At 44.7% G+C, this 17,296-nt stretch overlaps 1 protein-coding gene across 1 annotated transcript in view; it reads right to left on the bottom strand.

Annotated features, from left to right (window-relative positions):
• Positions 1-17,296, bottom strand: part of ADGB (androglobin) — a 422,664-nt gene that overhangs the window by 80,019 nt on the left and 325,349 nt on the right. The window contains exon 29 of the mRNA XM_040350874.1: positions 15,741-15,852. Within this exon, the coding sequence (XP_040206808.1) occupies positions 15,741-15,852 (112 nt within the window). The remainder of the gene's footprint in view (positions 1-15,740; positions 15,853-17,296) is intronic.

The raw sequence follows: 17,296 nt of genomic DNA, 5'->3' as shown, positions 1-17,296 counted from the left end.
TAACTCTATGTAGTTTTCTTTACATTTCATTCTTGTTTAGTAACAGCACATTAATATACTACTGAGTTGTTTTTTTGGGTTTACTGCAAAAATAAAGACAGACAAACAGCTGAAAGCAAAATAATATTTAGTTAGAAAAAAAATATCTTCTTTTAAACAAAAATGATAATTAGCACACAAAGCTCTGCAGTAGACAGGAACAAAGGGCCAGATCCACAAAAGGGATACGACGGCGTATCTACTGATACGCCGTCGTATCCCTGTTTCTATCTTTGGAACTGATCCACAGAATCAGTTTCCAATAGATAGGCAGAAGATCCGACATGTGTAAGGGACTTACACTGTCGGATCTTAGGATGCAGTACCTCGGCCGCCGCTGGGGGCATTTCTCGTCGAAATGCCGCTTCGGGTATGCAAATTAGCAATTACGGAGATCCACAAAGCTTTTACGCTTCGTTTTTTCTCCGTAAGTATTAGTTTGCAAACGCAAAATTAGGGCTGCTTTTACAAGGCCTAAACTGTTTAGGCCTTGTAAAAGTAGACCCTTCTATCCCGCGTCGCCGTCTTTTTTTTTTCAAATTATTTTTTTTCCCGCCGCAACTCGTATTTTTTTTTTACGCCCGTCGCGATTCTCAAAACCCGGCGCAACGTAAAACCGCTCAAAGCACGTCGGGAAAATGACGTCATGAGCATGCGCAGTTCGTCCGGCGCGGGAGCGCGCCTAATTTAAATGGGACTCGCCCCATTTGAATAGGAACGCCTTGCGCCGGCCGGATTTAAGTTACACAGCCGAAGATTTATAGGTAAGTGCTTTGTGGATCGGGCACTTAGGTAGAAATTTTGCGGCGGTGTAACTTAAATGGGAATATTTAAGTTACGGCGGCTGGCTGTGGATCTGGCCCAAAGTCAGCAATTATGTCATGTAGGTCTCAACATATAAAAGGAAAGAGGATAACTCAGTCTGCCATACTCCAATTATAAACAAAATTACACTCATGTGTGGACTCTTTGAAACATATAAAAAAGATTATAAAAAAGCAGGTGTATCGTAGGCCTATAATATACCTCCCGGCGCCTAATTGGACAAAATATGCAAAAAACTGAATGCCAGAAACACACAAAAGACAGATAACTGAAAAGATATATGACTGTGATCCACAGTCAAAACATCAAATGAAAGCAGCTTTTTAAATAAATAGCAAATATAAAAAAATGGTAAAAACACTATAAAAGCACATAAAAAATGTCCAAATAGTTAAAACCACAAACAGCGCTGGTAGTGAAAGTTCAGTGTAGTTCCCAAAAGAGATACCACCTCTACACTTAGTGCAGCATCAATGGTAGAGTGCATCAGTATAATAAGAGGGAAAAGTACGTTGATAGCAGGGTTTGAAAACAAACAGATAGCAAGCACCTTCCACCTGGATTTTCAGAGACACCGCGTGGGACAAAAAGATCCCCCTCTGGGGTACGCACTCACCGGAAAGCTCTATAAGCAAGGCGATGTATGAATATCCACAGACTGATACTACTCTTCATAACACAAGGTAATCAAGATCATCTGTTGTGAGTCTCCAAATTAGACACAAAACACAGAAAAAAGGCATATAGCGTAATTCCGTTTAATAAATAAAAGAAGTCCCCACAGAAAACATTCCCTTCAGTTTATGCACGTACATTCAATATAAACAAATAGCGCATATAGTCACCATCTCCGGCAAAGGAGGAGAGTCGCGCTGACCGAGTGTGTTCCACTGGAAGACAGCGTTTCCTGGTTACAGACGAGACTCTGGTGGAGCACAAGTGTCACTTCCTGGCATCGTAGGGAACTACACTGAACTTTCACTACCAGCGCTGTTTGTGGTTTTAACTATTTGGACATTTTTGATGTGCTTTTATAGTGTTTTTACAATTTTTTTATATAAAAAAGATTGTTAATTAACATGGAATTTGTGTAAATATAAAGCTCTAAAAAGTGTATAAATAAACGTGTAGGCAGCCAACACAACAAGGAAAATTGCCAAAGTAAATGTGATTATAAGTGTAGCGCCAAATGAGCAAATCCACTGGTGAAGTGAATCTACTTGAGACAGGGAAAACTCTGAGACACTGTGCTCAGATAGACAGGTCAGCCCCGCTAAGGTGGCCCGTATATGGTGGGGGAGAAAGCCTAAGTAGGAAATATTATTTCCTCACAGTGTCTATGGTTGTAAACAACCTTATCGTGAAAAGTAAATACAATGACTATGGAACAATAGCTCATGTGCATATATACAAAACAAAAATTAGTGAGTGATTAACCCGAATATATAGAGTTGTAATTATCACGATATAAAAATAAAGCTGTGATACATAGGTGAATCAACTCCAGCGAAGTATGAGTGTACTTCAGGTGTCCCAGAAGAGGCAACTAAAAAACACTAGTGCTGTGTTTAAATGAGTGGAAAAAGGTGAATACCAAATGGTGATTATACCTCTAAGTGATCATATATGCACCTCAGACATACATGGCCCAAAACTCAACTGTTGGTATGTTGGTAAAGAATATACAAAAACCGTTCACATAGTACTGGAAGACAGATTAAATCAATTATATATTAGCGGCAAGCCTCATACACTTGGAAAGTGTAGTTGAAAACTCCAGCTCAAATCACTGTGTCAAAGTGAATGAGAACTAAATCATCAGTCCATCCACCCTGATGGTGGTATGAATGTGATCCTTCTACCCGATGAGCTTGATTGAATATATACTTCAAGAAACACAATCCAGTATGCTTGAAAAATATAGATTTAAGTGAAGTACTCTTACCAGATCCGGTGGACCCACAGCTCACCATACGGTGGGCGGGTCTCAAGGGCTTGTACGGGCCGATAGCCCTCTCTGGTTACCGTTCAGATGATATCGTCCGGGAGCTTTTCCAAGCTTATAGGGTGCCGAATAGTTGCAGGTTGTACTCACAACCCAATGTTCCGGATGTTCCAGTAAACAAATGTGAACCGTAATGGTGCCGATCAATCAATCACAGCAATGAGGTAAAAAAGAAAAAAAGGAAAAAAAAACTCCTCATAGTGTAAAAAAGTATGAAAATTTAATAAAATCACTTTCCAAAAAATGACAAAAATGTCCACATCTATGACAAAAAACACTCTTTTGTGTGTTTCTGGCATTCAGTTTTTTGCATATTTTGTCCAACCGGTCGGGTACACAGGTCCTACCTCTATCTTTGCACAGAATTGGAATACTCCTGTCCATCTATCCAGGGTGGAGGAGTCATTGTGCTTGCTATTCAAGTGTGTATTTTCTATTGGAATGTTTTAGAAATTTTACTTTGGAGTGTTTTTTGTCATAGATGTGGAAATTTTTGACATTTTTTGGAAAGTGATTTTATTAAATCTTCATACTTTTTTACACTATGAGGAGTTTTGTTTTCCTTTTTTTTCTTTTTTACCTCATTGCTGTGATTGATTGATCGGCACCATTACGGTTCACATTTGTTTACTGGAACATCCGGAACATTGGGTTGTGAGTACAACCTGCAACTATTCGGCACCCTATAAGCTTGGAAAAGCTCCCAGACAATATCATCTGAACGGTAACCAGAGAGGGCTATCGGCCCGTACAAGCCCTTGAGACCCGCCCACCGTATGGTGAGCTGTGGGTCCACCGGATCTGGTAAGAGTACCTCACTTAAATCTATATTTTTCAAGCATACTGGATTGTGTTTCTTGAAGTATATATTCAATCAAGCTCATCGGGTAGAAGGATCACATTCATACCACCATCAGGGTGGATGGACTGATGATTTATTTCTCATTCACTTTGACACAGTGATTTGAGCTGGAGTTTTCAACTACACTTTCCAAGTGTATGAGGCTTGCCGCTAATATATGATTGATTTAATCTGTCTTCCAGTACTATGTGAACTGTTTTTGTATATTCTTTACCAACATACCAACAGTTGAGTCATTTTGCTTCTGGCCCCAGGGAGGTCAGGATCGGCACTGAGTGTTGGCCACAAGAACAACCCAGTTAGGGTGTCACACAGAGGTGATCCAGTGTATACTTGTTTTTTTTCCATGTAGGAAACTTGGCCAAACATAGAGAAATGCAGCAGCTTTGGTAATGGATAAAAACCTGTGTTAAGCTTAGAAGGATTGTAAAAACAGACAATTGTACTACACTTTTTAAAAAGAATGATTGATATTCCTCTTTTAGACCTCTAATTTTTTTGATTTATGTATCCCTTTTTTTAAAATCTCATAGGCCGCAATCAAGCTGCATCAGTGGAGCAGACCAACCCCACACACAGCCAAGCCCCACCCTCGACGAATGTGCAGGAATTGCAAAATCCCACCACATCAGGTCAGTGTCATACAGCACAGCTTCAGGTAATACATGTAGGCCTGCATAATTTTAATACATGTTTTTTTTTTTTATAAATTTCAGGAGGTGTCGGAGCTGTTGGGGGCACAGTGGACACCAACAGTGCAAATGTCCTAATTGGGGAGATAAATTCCTGCATGGAAGAAATTGAGGAAACTAACATCATCCTCGAAAATATAATAAATAAAAAGCGAAATCTACAACAACAACTAAAGAATCTTATAGATGAGCTGGGGAGGGATTTAAATTAAAAAAAAAAAATACATTTAGAAAAATATTTTAAATCCCCAAAAAATTCTTGACCCCAAAAAAATTTATAAAAATTATATTATAATATTTTTGGAAAAAATAAAAATGGCACATTTTAAGTGTGATACAATTAATATTCTTGGATACTGAGCAATGTCTGGCTTCTTATTATATCAATGCTGCCTAAAAGAACAAATCTAGATTTGTGGTGTTTACATTGACAATGATGAGTATTTAGTAAAGAAAAATAAACACGACACTATGATAACGTAGGAGAAAGCTAGAATGAACTCAAATTAGAAAAGAATCAAACCAAGAAAATTACTGGAACAGGGGCATAAAATTTGGGCCTTAGGCACTGGTGGCGGTGTCACAACTAGGGGTGCAACGGATCGTCACCGATCCGTGATCCGAACGGGCCACCCCGTTCGGATCGGCACACCCCGCGATCCGCGGAGCGCTCCGGAGCCTAGGCAAGTCCCCGGCTTCGGCCTAGCTCCGGAGCGGCGGCCATCTTGCTCCACCCAGTCTGCTTGCCAGAGCCCAGCGTGACACACCTCCCCGCCTCCCCGGGGAGGCGTGTCACGCTGTGCACTGGGCTCTGGCAAGCTGACATGGAGAGGGAATATTAGCAGAGAAGCACTGGTGTGAGAGGAGGGGGGGGAAAAAGAGCACATTTCAGGGGTGGATTAAAGAGGAAGCAGGTGAGGCTGTACAATCTTGATGTTTTTACAGAAATATATATATATTTCTGTAAAAACATCAAGATTGTACTTTTAACAAGTCCCAAACAGCCTCACCTGCTTCCTCTTTAATCCACCCCTGAAATGTATGTGTGTATATATATAATTTTTTTTTTTGACCAATGAAAACACCCTTTTTTTTTGCGCTGATCCGAAAATGATCCGATCCGTGACTCCTGATCCGAGGATCGATCCGATCCGTGAGTTTTTTGATCCGTTGCACCCCTAGTCACAACACTGCAACCCCTCACAGATACTGTAATTGGAGCGCAACAAGGAGCCACGTGCAAAGTATTGCATCAAAAATTGGTATCAGACGCCCCTGTTACACAGGGTCAGAAAATGTAGGCCTTAGGCACAACACAACACTGCAACCCCTCCCAATATCTTTAATTGGAGCGCAACAAGGAGCCACATGCAAAGTATTGCATCAAAAATTGTTATTAGGCGCCCCTGTTAAACAGGGGCAGAATAATTAGGCCTTAGGCACTGGTGGCGTTGCCCAGAAAAACAAAATTTCTTACTAGCTATCAGCAAGAAAAGTGAGGAGGAGAAGGATATTCCATCAGCAGCATAACAGGACAGTCACTCAGCATCAGCATACGCAGTCTCAAAGGGATCTGACATTTCAACAAAAAATTATTATTCAGTAACATCAGCATCAGGTGCTTGGTAGCTGGTGTTGATCCAAGCCTGATTCATTTTGATGAAGGTCAGTCGATCAACAGAGTCGGTGGAGAGGCGCACCATGTGATCAGTCACAAAGCCTCCAGCTGCACTGAATGTGCGTTCTGAAAGAACACTGGATGCAGGGCAAGCCAGTAGCTCAATTGCGTACTGTGCAAGCTCTGGCCAGTGATCCATCCTCAAGACCCAATAAGCCAGAGGATTTTCGGTGGGGAAGGTGTCCAAGTCGGATCTTGCCGCTAGGTATTCACGGACCATGTAAACCAGACACTGGCGATGGTTGCTGGAACCGGTCAGACCTTGGGGCTGCGGACTAAAAAATTGTTTGAACGCATCGGTCAGACGGCCACCTTCTCCACCGCTCCTTCTCTGACTCACCGAAGCCTCAGCAAGACGTTGTCCAGGGCCAGGTTTTGGTAATCCCCCTGGTTCTGGGAACGCATTGCACAGACCCTTCTGCAAGGCCTCCCACAGAAGTTTCATCTTATGCTCCCTCTGCGATGGCAACGTAAGGTCCGCTACCTTACTCTTGTAACGTGGATCAAGGAGAGTTGCCAGCCAGTAATGATCCCTCTCCTTGATAGCACGTACACGAGGATCCTTACGCAGGCTTTGCAGGATCAGGGAGGCCATGCAGCGTAGGTTTGCAGAGGCATTCGAGGCACAGTCCTCTGGGTCACTGAGGACGACAGGATCCGCAGCCACCTCATCCCAGCCACGTAAAAGTCCACGTGTTCCTTGGGACTGTAAATGATCCCTTGAAGACTGCTGCTGTTGATGCTGAGTGCTAGGCTCCACCTCCATGCTGCTGATACAATCCTCCTCCTCATCCTCCTCTTCATGTGTTCTAGGTGGGCAAGCAGGAACAGTGTCTGGATAAAGGGGGCCTTGAGAGTTAAGGAAGTCCTCCTCTTCCTCCCTCTGTTCTGCCTCAAGGGCCCTGTCCATTATTCCACGTAGGGTGTGCTCCAACATGTGAATAAGCGGGAAAGTCTCACTGATGCATGCACTGTCACTGCTCACCATCCTCGTGGCCTCCTCAAATGGTGACAGGACAGTGCATGCATCCCTGATCAAGGCCCACTTACCTGGTGAAAAAAAAACAAGCTCCCCTGAGCCAGTTCTGCTGCCATATTGGCACAGGTACTCATTGATGGCCCTCTGCTGCATGTGCAGCCGCTGCAGCATGGCCAACGTAGAGTTCCATCTGGTGGGCATGTCACAGATTAGGCGGTTCTTGGGCAGGTTGTATTCCCTCTGGAGGTCTGTCAGCCGAGCAGTGGCATTATATGACCTCCGGAAATGCACACAGACTTTCCTGGCCTGCTTCAGGACATCCTGTAAGCCTGGGTACCTGCCCAAGAACCGCTGCACCACCAAATTGAGAACATGCGCAAAACAGGGAACATGGGTGTGTTTTCCCTGTCGCAGGGCAGAGGAGGTTGGTGCCATTATCGCTGACCACCATTCCAGGCTTCAGCTGGCATGGTGTCAACCACCTCTGAGCCTGCCCCTGCAGAGCTGAAAGAACCTCTTCCCCAGTGTGGCTCCTGTCTCCCAAGCACACCAGCTCTAGCCCTGCATGGCATCTCTTGGCCTGCATTCCTGCGTAGCCCCTCATACGCCTACGGAGCATGGCTGGTTCTGAGCAAACATCACCACAGGAAGAGGCCACAGAGGAAGAAGAAGAGGAGGGGGTGGAGGAGAGAGGTGTGTCACAAGCAGTAGTAGTGTTTTGGAGGCGTGGTGGCGGAACAACCTCCAAAACTACTGTACCTTGCCCTGCGTCCTTCCCAGTTGCCAGCAGAGTCACCCAATGGGCCGTAAAAGACAGGTAACGTCCCTGTCCATGCCTGCTGGACCATGAGTTAGCGGTAAGATGCACCTTACCACTGACCGCCCTGTCCAGCGAGGCATGGACATTGCCTTCCACATGACGGTAGAGAGCCGGAATCGCCTTCCGGGTGAAAAAGTGGCGTTTGGGTACTTGCCACTGAGGTACTGCACATTCCACAAAGTCACGGAAGGGGGCAGAATCTACCAACTGAAAAGGTAGCAGTTGAAGTGCTAGCAATTTTGCTAAGCTAGCATTCAACCGCTGGGCATGTGGATGGCTGGGAGCGTACTTCTTTCAGCGCTGCAGCAGCTGGGGCAGGGAAATTTGTCTGTTACTATCATTAGATTGCCTGCATGTACTACCACTACTACGTTGTGACACACCTATTTCTACACCTTCGGTGCAGGCTTCAGAGAGGACTGGGGGTCTAGTGGGGTTGGAGGTCACAGAAGGGCAAGGGGAGGTCCACTTCGGTCTTTGGTGTGGGTCTTTCTGGTATGCTTGCCAACGAGCTGCAGGGCAGCTCGACATATGTCTGGACAAACATGTGGTGCCCAAGCGGGTGATGTTTTGGCCACGCGAGATACGCTTGAGACATATGTTGCAAACAGCAAAGGTACGATCTGATGGACATGTTTCAAAAAAGGCTCACACCAAAGAACTTTTGCTGTACCGTTGAGACACAGCAGTGCCACGTAATGCAGTTGGTGTGCTGCCCTTAAGCTGACCCCTGGAGGGCATCCTGCCTCTTTGGAGATGTGCCTGTGCCTCGTCCTCCTCCTCCTCCTCTTCCTCCTCCTCTCTCCTATCAGGCACCCATGTAGAGTCAATAACCTCATCATCCCCTCCCTCCTCATCATCACTGTCGAAAACCTGGCAGTATGCTCCAGCTGGGGGAACATCACTCCCAGATTGTTGTCCCTCTCGGCCACCCCCTCTCCCTGGCCTTCCTCTATCTGTGTTCCATCATCGGAGTCTTCAAAACGCTGCGCATCTTCATGTAGCATGTACCCAAAACTGTGTTGAAACAGTTTGGGGGACTCCTCAGGAGGACACGGTGGGACTAGGGAAGGATTGTGTGATGCCATTGTGCAGAGAGAAGAGGACGCCTTGGCAGCTGCTTTGCCAGACAAACTATGATCAGTCTGTGTGAGAGAGGATGAGGAGGATGAGGACGGCTTGGTCATCCACTCAACGAATTTCTCTGCATGTTGAGGCTCAACACGGCCAGCTCTCAAAAAGAAGGACGAGCGGCCATGGCCACGTGCTGAAGAGGATGCACCACATCCACCACCAGCGTTACCTCTAGATGCAGAGCCTGCTTGCCCTCGTGACTCTCTGCCTCTCTTTGTCCTTCCAGCCATATTTATGCGTTCAGGTGCTATGTAACAAAACAGACGCAGTCACACGAACTGCGTTCAGGTGTTAGTAAACTCCACACAAGCAGTAAGAGCGACTGCGTTCAAGTGCTATGTAACAAAACAGGCGCAATCACACCGACTGCGTTCAGGTGTTAGTAAACTGCACACACGCAGTAAGAGCGACTGCGTTCAGGTGCTATGTAACAAAATAGTTGCAGTCACACAAACTGCGTTCAGGTGGTATTAAACAGCACCCGCACAGTAAGAGCGACTGCGCTCAAGTGCTATGTAACAGCACACACGCAGTGACACCAACTGCGTTTAGGTGGTATTAAACAGCACCCGCACAGTAAGAGCGACTGCGTTCAAGTGCTATGTAACAGCACACACGCAGTGACACCAACTGTGTTTAGGTGGTATTAAACAGCACCCGCACAGTAAGAGCGACTGCGTTCAAGTGCTATGTAACAGCACACACGCAGTGACACCAACTGCGTTCAGGTGGTATTAAACAGCACCCGCACAGTAAGAGCAACTGCGTTCAGGTGCTATGTAACAAAATAGTCGCAGTCACACCAACTGCGTTCAGGTGGTATTAAACAGCACCCGCACAGTAAGAGCAACTGCGTTCAGGTGCTATGTAACAAAATAGTCGCAGTCACACCAACTGCGTTCAGGTGGTATTAAACAGCACCCGCACAGAAAGAGCAACTGCTTTCAGGTGCTATGTAACAAAATAGTCGCAGTCACACCAACTGCGTTCAGGTGGTATTAAACAGCACCCGCACAGTAAGAGCGACTGCGCTCAAGTGCTATGTAACAGCACACACGCAGTGACACCAACTGCGTTTAGGTGGTATTAAACAGCACCTGCACAGTAAGAGTGACTGCGTTCAGGTGCTATGTAACACAATAGTCGCAGTCACACCAACTGCGTTCAGGTGGTATTAAACAGCACCCGCACAGTAAGAGCAACTGCGTTCAGGTGCTACAAAATAGTCGCAGTCACACCAACTGCGTTCAGGTGGTATTAAACAGCACCTGCACAGTAAGAGCAACTGCATTCAGGTGCTATGTAACAAAATAGTCGCAGTCACACCAACTGCGTTCAGGTGGTATTAAACAGCACCCGCACAGTAAGAGCGACTGCGCTTAAGTGCTATGTAACAGCACACACGCAGTGACACCAACTGCGTTTAGGTGGTATTAAACAGCACCCGCGCAGTAAGAGCGACTACGTTCAGGTGCTATGTAACAAAATAGTTGCAGTCACACCAACTGCGTTCAGGTGGTATTAAACAGCACCCGCACAGTAAGAGCAACTGCGTTCAGGTGCTATGTAACAAAATAGTTGCAGTCACACCAACTGCGTTCAGGTGGTATTAAACAGCACCCGCGCAGTAAGAGCGACTGCGCTCAAGTGCTATGTAACAGCACACACGCAGTGACACCAACTGCGTTTAAGTGGTATTAAACAGCACCCGCACAGTAAGAGCGACTGCGTTCAAGTCCTATGTAACAGCACACACGCAGTGACACCAATTGCGTTTAGGTGGTATTAAACAGCACCCGGGCAGTAAGAGCGACTGCGTTCAGGTGCTATGTAACAGCACACACACAGTGACACCAACTGCGTTTAGGTGGTATTAAACAGCACCCGCGCAGTAAGAGCGACTGCGTTCAGGTGCTATGTAACAGCACACACACAGTGACACCAACTGCGTTTAGTTGCTATTAAACAGCACACACACAGTAAGAATGACTGCGTTTCTGTGCAATTCAATAGCCCAGTTGCATTAACAGCGACTGTGTTTCTGTGCAAATAAATTGCACACATGCAGTAACAGGTAATGCGTGTATGTGCAATTAACTAGCACACGTTGAATAACACAGACTAATATTTTAAAGCGAATCCCTAATGCAGGCAATACAACACGTTAGAGCACTGCATGTAGAACAATCTCCTGCCTGACAGATACTAATAGAGATCTAGCTGAGCTATACAGTTTATAAATATATTGACAACTCCTAGGGATGTGAATATATTCTCTACAAACCGTAGATTTAACCACTTGAGATCCGCGCTATAGACGAAATACGTCCGCAGCGCGGCTCTCAAGTGCCAAGTGGCCGTTTAAAAACGGCCTTTTATGTGCATTACCCGCGCGCGCCACTGGGTGGCGCGCGGCGGGTAAAAACTGTCCCGACGCATCGCCGAAGACCCGATGCGTGTACCTGGCGGCCGCGATGTCCGCCGGGTACACGCGATCGTCGGTGACACGGCAGGTGACAGCAGGGACGTGGAGCTCTGTGTGTAAACACAGAGCTCCACGTGCTGTCAGAGGAGAGGAGACCGATCTGTGTCTCTTGTACATAGAGACACAGCATCGGTCCCCTCCCCCAGTCACCCCCCTCCCCCCACACAGTTATAACACACCCAGGCTACACAGTTAACCCCTTCCTCACCCCCTAGTGTTAACCCCTTCACTGCCAGTCACATTTATACAGTAATTCGTGCATTTTTATAGCACTGATCGCTGTATAAATGTGAATGGCGCCAAATTTGTGTCAAAAGTGTCCGATACGTCCGCCGCAATATCCCAGTCCCAATAAAAATCGCAGATCGCCGCCATTACTAGTAAAAAAAAAAATAATAAAAAAAATCATAATTCTGTTCCCCATTTTGTAGGCGCTATAACTTTTGCGCAAACCAGTCGCTTATTGCGATTTTTTTTTTTTTTTTTACAAAAATACGTCGAAAAATACGTATCGGCCTTAACTGAGAAAAAAAATAGTTTTTTAAAAAAAAATTGGGATATTTATTATAGCAACAAGTAAAAAAAAAAAATATATTTTTTAAATTGTTGCTCTTTTTTTGTTTATAGCGCAAAAAATAAAAACCGCAGAGGTGATCAAATACCACCAAAAGAAAGCTCTATTTGTGGGGAAAAAAGGACGCCAATTTTGTTTGGGAGCCACGTCGCACGACCGCGCAATTGTCAGTTAAAGCGACGCAGTGCCGGACGCTGAGATTTCGCCTGGGAACGAAGGGGGTTTATGTGCCCAGTAAGCAAGTGGTTAACTATACTGACTAGCCTTCCTGCTCTATTTATCTGTCTATCTATCTGGTAGAAAAGACACTGTGTCTCTATCCATCTCTCTCTATCTAACTGTCTGACTGCTCCTCTCTTTCACAAAGCGGGAACACACTACACGAGGCCGCCGTGCAGGCTGCCTTTTATAGTGTGGGGCGTGTACTAATCCCCCTGAGCCATAATTGGCCAAAGCCACCATGGCTTTGGCCAATTATGGCTCTTCGTTTTTTGTGCGCTGTGATTCGCCAAGCATGCGGGACATACAGCATGCTTGGCCAATCATCAGCGCTCAACGCCGCAGTGAATTATGGGACGTTTTGCGTCACTCGAATTTGGCGCGAACGACCCGCTTTGTTCGAGTTTCTTCGAACGATCGAACGACCAATGTTCGAGTCGAACATACGTTCGTATCGAACACGAAGCTCATCCTTACGTAGGACATAGTACACGTGACCAGGTACCGCCGCCAACGTAAATTTTGTATAGTTACGTTTTCAAGTTCCATGTTCACTTTGTGCACTTTGGGTGTTATATCCAGTTGGTGAAGAAATACACTATCTGCACGAGTGAAGAAGTGATTTTCTTGTTTTTTTATTCAAGTAGTTGTGCACTTGTAATTTGTAATTTTTAGCACCCCCTACACACTCTTTTGCACTCATTAGATAGAAGTGATATATACTTCATCATTTATGGGAGCAGCTTAGCACTTGGCGTGTGTGTTTCTTTTCAGGACCTGTTTATCGGGTACAAATGTTTCACTGTAAGGCGGAATTGTTTTTTTTAATTTAAAGGCATCCTACAGTGCCTTGAAAAAATATGTATACCCCTTTACATTTTCAAAATTTTTGCGACACTGTTCAGATATTTATTTGTAAAAAAAAATGTTGAAAACCATTTATCATTTTCCTTCCACTTCACAATTATGTGCCACTTTGTGTTGGTCTATCACATAAAATCCCAATAAAATACTATTATGCTTTTGGTTGTAACATAACAACATTTTGAAAATTTTAAGGTGTATGAATACTTTTTCAAGGCACTGTATATGTTGATGTATGCTGAGAGGTCTCTGTGGTCAAGGGAGACAATAACTGACCAAGCAGATTCATTCTGAAACTTTTGAGGATATACAAGGATATGAAGCCATTCAATCCAAGATGGTGAAGGCCTCCTTTGGTTTTTAGAACTGTAAACAGGTTTAAATAAAAATGTATACAAATGAAAAACCTCCCCAATCAAATATATGCTCTGCCCAAAACTGAAAAGGGAAGCTAACATACATTGTAATTATTAATCAACAATTCACAAATCAATATGTTGAGAAATAAATCTATATCAGTGACGAATATATGTGCTCCACCTAAAACTGAAAAGCGAAAGAAGTTCCACAAATTGAAGCATGTAGTTTAAAACCATGATTTAGGCAAAAACAGTGCCCGGCCACCGAGAAAAATACACAACGGAGGGGTTTCCCACACTCTTAAACAATGCCTAGCCAGTTTGGATTTTAAATAATGAAGGCACTGTTCCCCAACAGTGTCCCACGATCATGGAGAATCCTCAGCACATGTATGGAAAATGGCGGGTGAACTGGTGAACTGCCACAGCTCTGGTTCCGTCACTCAGCAATGAATCCACAGATATCTGGCTTGCCTTGAATAGTGGAATCCTGTGCCAACTGTAACACAGATAGGATGTCACTGCTGAACACAGGACTGTCACAGAGAGAACACCAGTATGCCAAATCAACTGGGAATTAGGCAAAAACAGTGCCCGGCCACCGAGAAAAATACACAACGGAGGGGTTTCCCACACTCTTAAACAATGCCTAGCCAGTTTGGATTTTAAATAATGAAGGCACTGTTCCCCAACAGTGTCCCACGATCATGGAGAATCCTCAGCACATGTATGGAAAATGGCGGGTGAACTGGTGAACTGCCACAGCTCTGGTTCCGTCACTCAGCAATGAATCCACAGATATCTGGCTTGCCTTGAATAGTGGAATCCTGTGCCAACTGTAACACAGATAGGATGTCACTGCTGAACACAGGACTGTCACAGAGAGAACACCAGTATGCCAAATCAACTGGGAAACTCTATACCCAATAGCAGGAGAGACCTTCAGGGTTTTCAATATCCAACATAAATCTACCAGGAGCTGTTGATAGTAGAAAATGTTCCATTTCAAGTGAAAATAGAGAAGAAGGGAACATCCAATCCTCGTAGGACACTAAGTGCAACTGGACAAGTGTGAGGGGTTATAGCCGCTAGGGGTGCTAGATAGTTTCAGTCATGCAGGAATACACAGTGTCGTTTTGTGGAATATGACATGCCCATGCTGGGTGCTATAAAAGTACTACATAAGTCTTGCTATAGTCTAAAGCTGCGTACACACAAAAACAAACAAAAATTTAGAACCTGCTCTATTTTTTCTCTTAGTTGTTCACGTCGTGAAATTACGTCAAGAGCTTCAAGGTCAACAATTGAAGCCAAAAGGTCAACAATTGAAACCAAAAGCTGCCAGGGAACTAGCATTTTTAAAAGAAGCTAAGTTATGCCATGTAACATTGCATATTTTTCTAAGTGGGGGCTTAAAGAAACTCTGTTGCAAAATAAAAGGTCTGTTGTAAAATAAAAAGGCAGTTTGTAAAATAATTGTTATAATATTTTATTAGTCCTATTGCTGGTGACACACGTCTTTGGTTTCTTGCATATCATTGGTCATTGCAGGTGTGTTAGAAGCCTGTGCATTCCTATTATACCACATTGTGAAAAACGATTGTGTGTAGGCTTTAACGAGGGGGAAAAACGTGCATGCTCAGAATAAAGTTATGAGACGGGAGCGCTCGTTCTGGTAAAACTAGCGTTCGTAATGGAGATAGCACATTCGTCAAGCTGTAACAGACTGAAAAGCATGAAGACTGAAAAGCGCGAATCGTCTCTCACCAAACTTTTAATAACACGCGGTAACACAAAATCAGCAAAAGCAGCTCAAAGGGTGGCGCCATTAGAATGGAACTTCAAGGTTTATTCCTCTCAGTTCAGCCTACTGTTTTATAGTTGACATGCCTGAATTAATGTTATTTTAAAGCCGTTCAGCAGGGACTGGCCAAATTCAGACCCTTTAATGGGCACTATGGTTGTAGAAAAGTCAATCTAGATTAAGAAGAAAATTGAAAAACTCCTCCCTCATATTTTCTATCTATATCAGACATTATTTGAACTTGGCCGTTAAGGAGCTCAACTTATGTAACTATGTTAAACTTTTTTTCAAAAGCTTCAGTGTGTTGACAAGTTGAATACAATTTCAGCCAGAGCAGCTATCAAAAATTTTGACAGTTTATTTTTTTACTGAAATCACAAAAAAAAAAAAAAAACCTTTACCTTTGATTTCCTGTTTTTCCATTTCTTTAATGGATTGAACAAAGGCAGCCTGGCTCTCTGTAAGGATCCAACTTTTATATAATACGGTAGCTTGTATAATGTACTTGTGTGCCTGCAGAAATAGAAGGAATCAAAGGTAACTCAAACTCTTAAAGGAGTTGTAAAGGAAAGACATTTTTTTGCTCAAATTACTGTTTACAGGGTATAGAGACATAATAGTTAACTGATTCCTTTTAAAAACGATTAAAAATTGATAAAAAACAATCATATAATGTACCTTTAGTTTCAGTTTCGTTTTTGCAAGTTATCCTGCCTCTGTGCCGTATAGAGCCATAGAGAAATGAGGGTTTGAAAATGAAACTAGAAGCTCCCAGTACTGTGGTCCAAAGGAAACAGACAACCAGGAAGTGTCCAGAACAGAGCAGAATTACAGCAACATCAGAGCAAAAACGAACAATGAGGACATGAAACCAGGACTGCAGTAAGGTAAAGGAAGCTATTTAGCTAAAAAAAAATATTCCTTTAGTGACCCTTTTTTTTTTCTTTTTTTTTTAAAGTGTATTTTGTGCATGTACTCGAGAGAGGAGCCAGACTGCAGGAGTTGGGAGTAGGCAGGCCTCCCCCAGAGGCAATCTGCCACCTTTCTCTATGCCCCGGGTGGCAATGGTGGGTGTGTGAGGGGGTCCTCCCACACAGCCCGCCCTACCTGCTCCGCTTTGAAGCCCAACGGGGCAGAGGGACTCCCTATAAGGGAGTGAGAGGATCTAGCCTGCTCAACCAGCCCCGTTAGTCCTTTGCCTCTCTTTTTAGAGACCGCGTGCATGTTAACCCAATTTCGAGTGTGTGTAAGTGTGGTGGTTTTTGTGGGAGGGGGGTGGGCGTACTAAGCGCAGGCTTACCTTGCATAGCACACCCACCGGGAGCCGGGCTGAGACCACCAAACTCAATTCACATGTAGCTGAGACCGGGATCCGAACCCCTAGCTGCAGAGGTGAATGGCTTGTCAGCGCAGTTCCAATCGCGTTGAGCCACCGCAGCTCCCTCTTTAGTTATTTTATTTGACAAAAAATATATTTTCAAATTTGTGAGATTAAAATACAGTGGGTGACCGCGATATTGTGTCAATCTCGCTCCCTTTCTCGGCGAGATTGACCACCTACGATCCGACTTGGATTCCCGCCAATTCTAGCCAGCGTTTGGTATGCATTCTGAGGGGGGGAACTCCACGCCAACTTTTAAATAAAAAAACGGCATGGGTTCCCCCCCCAGGAGCATACCAGGCCCTTAGGTCTGGTATGGGATGTAAGGAGACCCCCCTACGCCGAAAAACCGACGTAAGGGGTCTCCCTACAGTCCATACCAGACCCGTATTCAAAGCACGCTACCCGGCCGGTCAGGAAAGGAGTGGGGACGAGCGAGCGCCCCCCCCTCTCTTGAGCCGTACCAGGCCGCACGCCCTCAACATGGGGGGGTTGGGTGCTCTGGGGCAGGGGGGCGCACTGCGGCCCCCCACCCCAGAGCACCCTGTCCCCATGTTGATAAGGACAGGGCCTCTT

The sequence above is a fragment of the Rana temporaria genome, chromosome 4 (assembly GCF_905171775.1).
Source record: "Rana temporaria chromosome 4, aRanTem1.1, whole genome shotgun sequence".
NCBI classification, from domain to species: Eukaryota; Metazoa; Chordata; class Amphibia; order Anura; family Ranidae; genus Rana; species Rana temporaria.
This window is presented reverse-complemented; position numbering and strand designations above follow the sequence as displayed.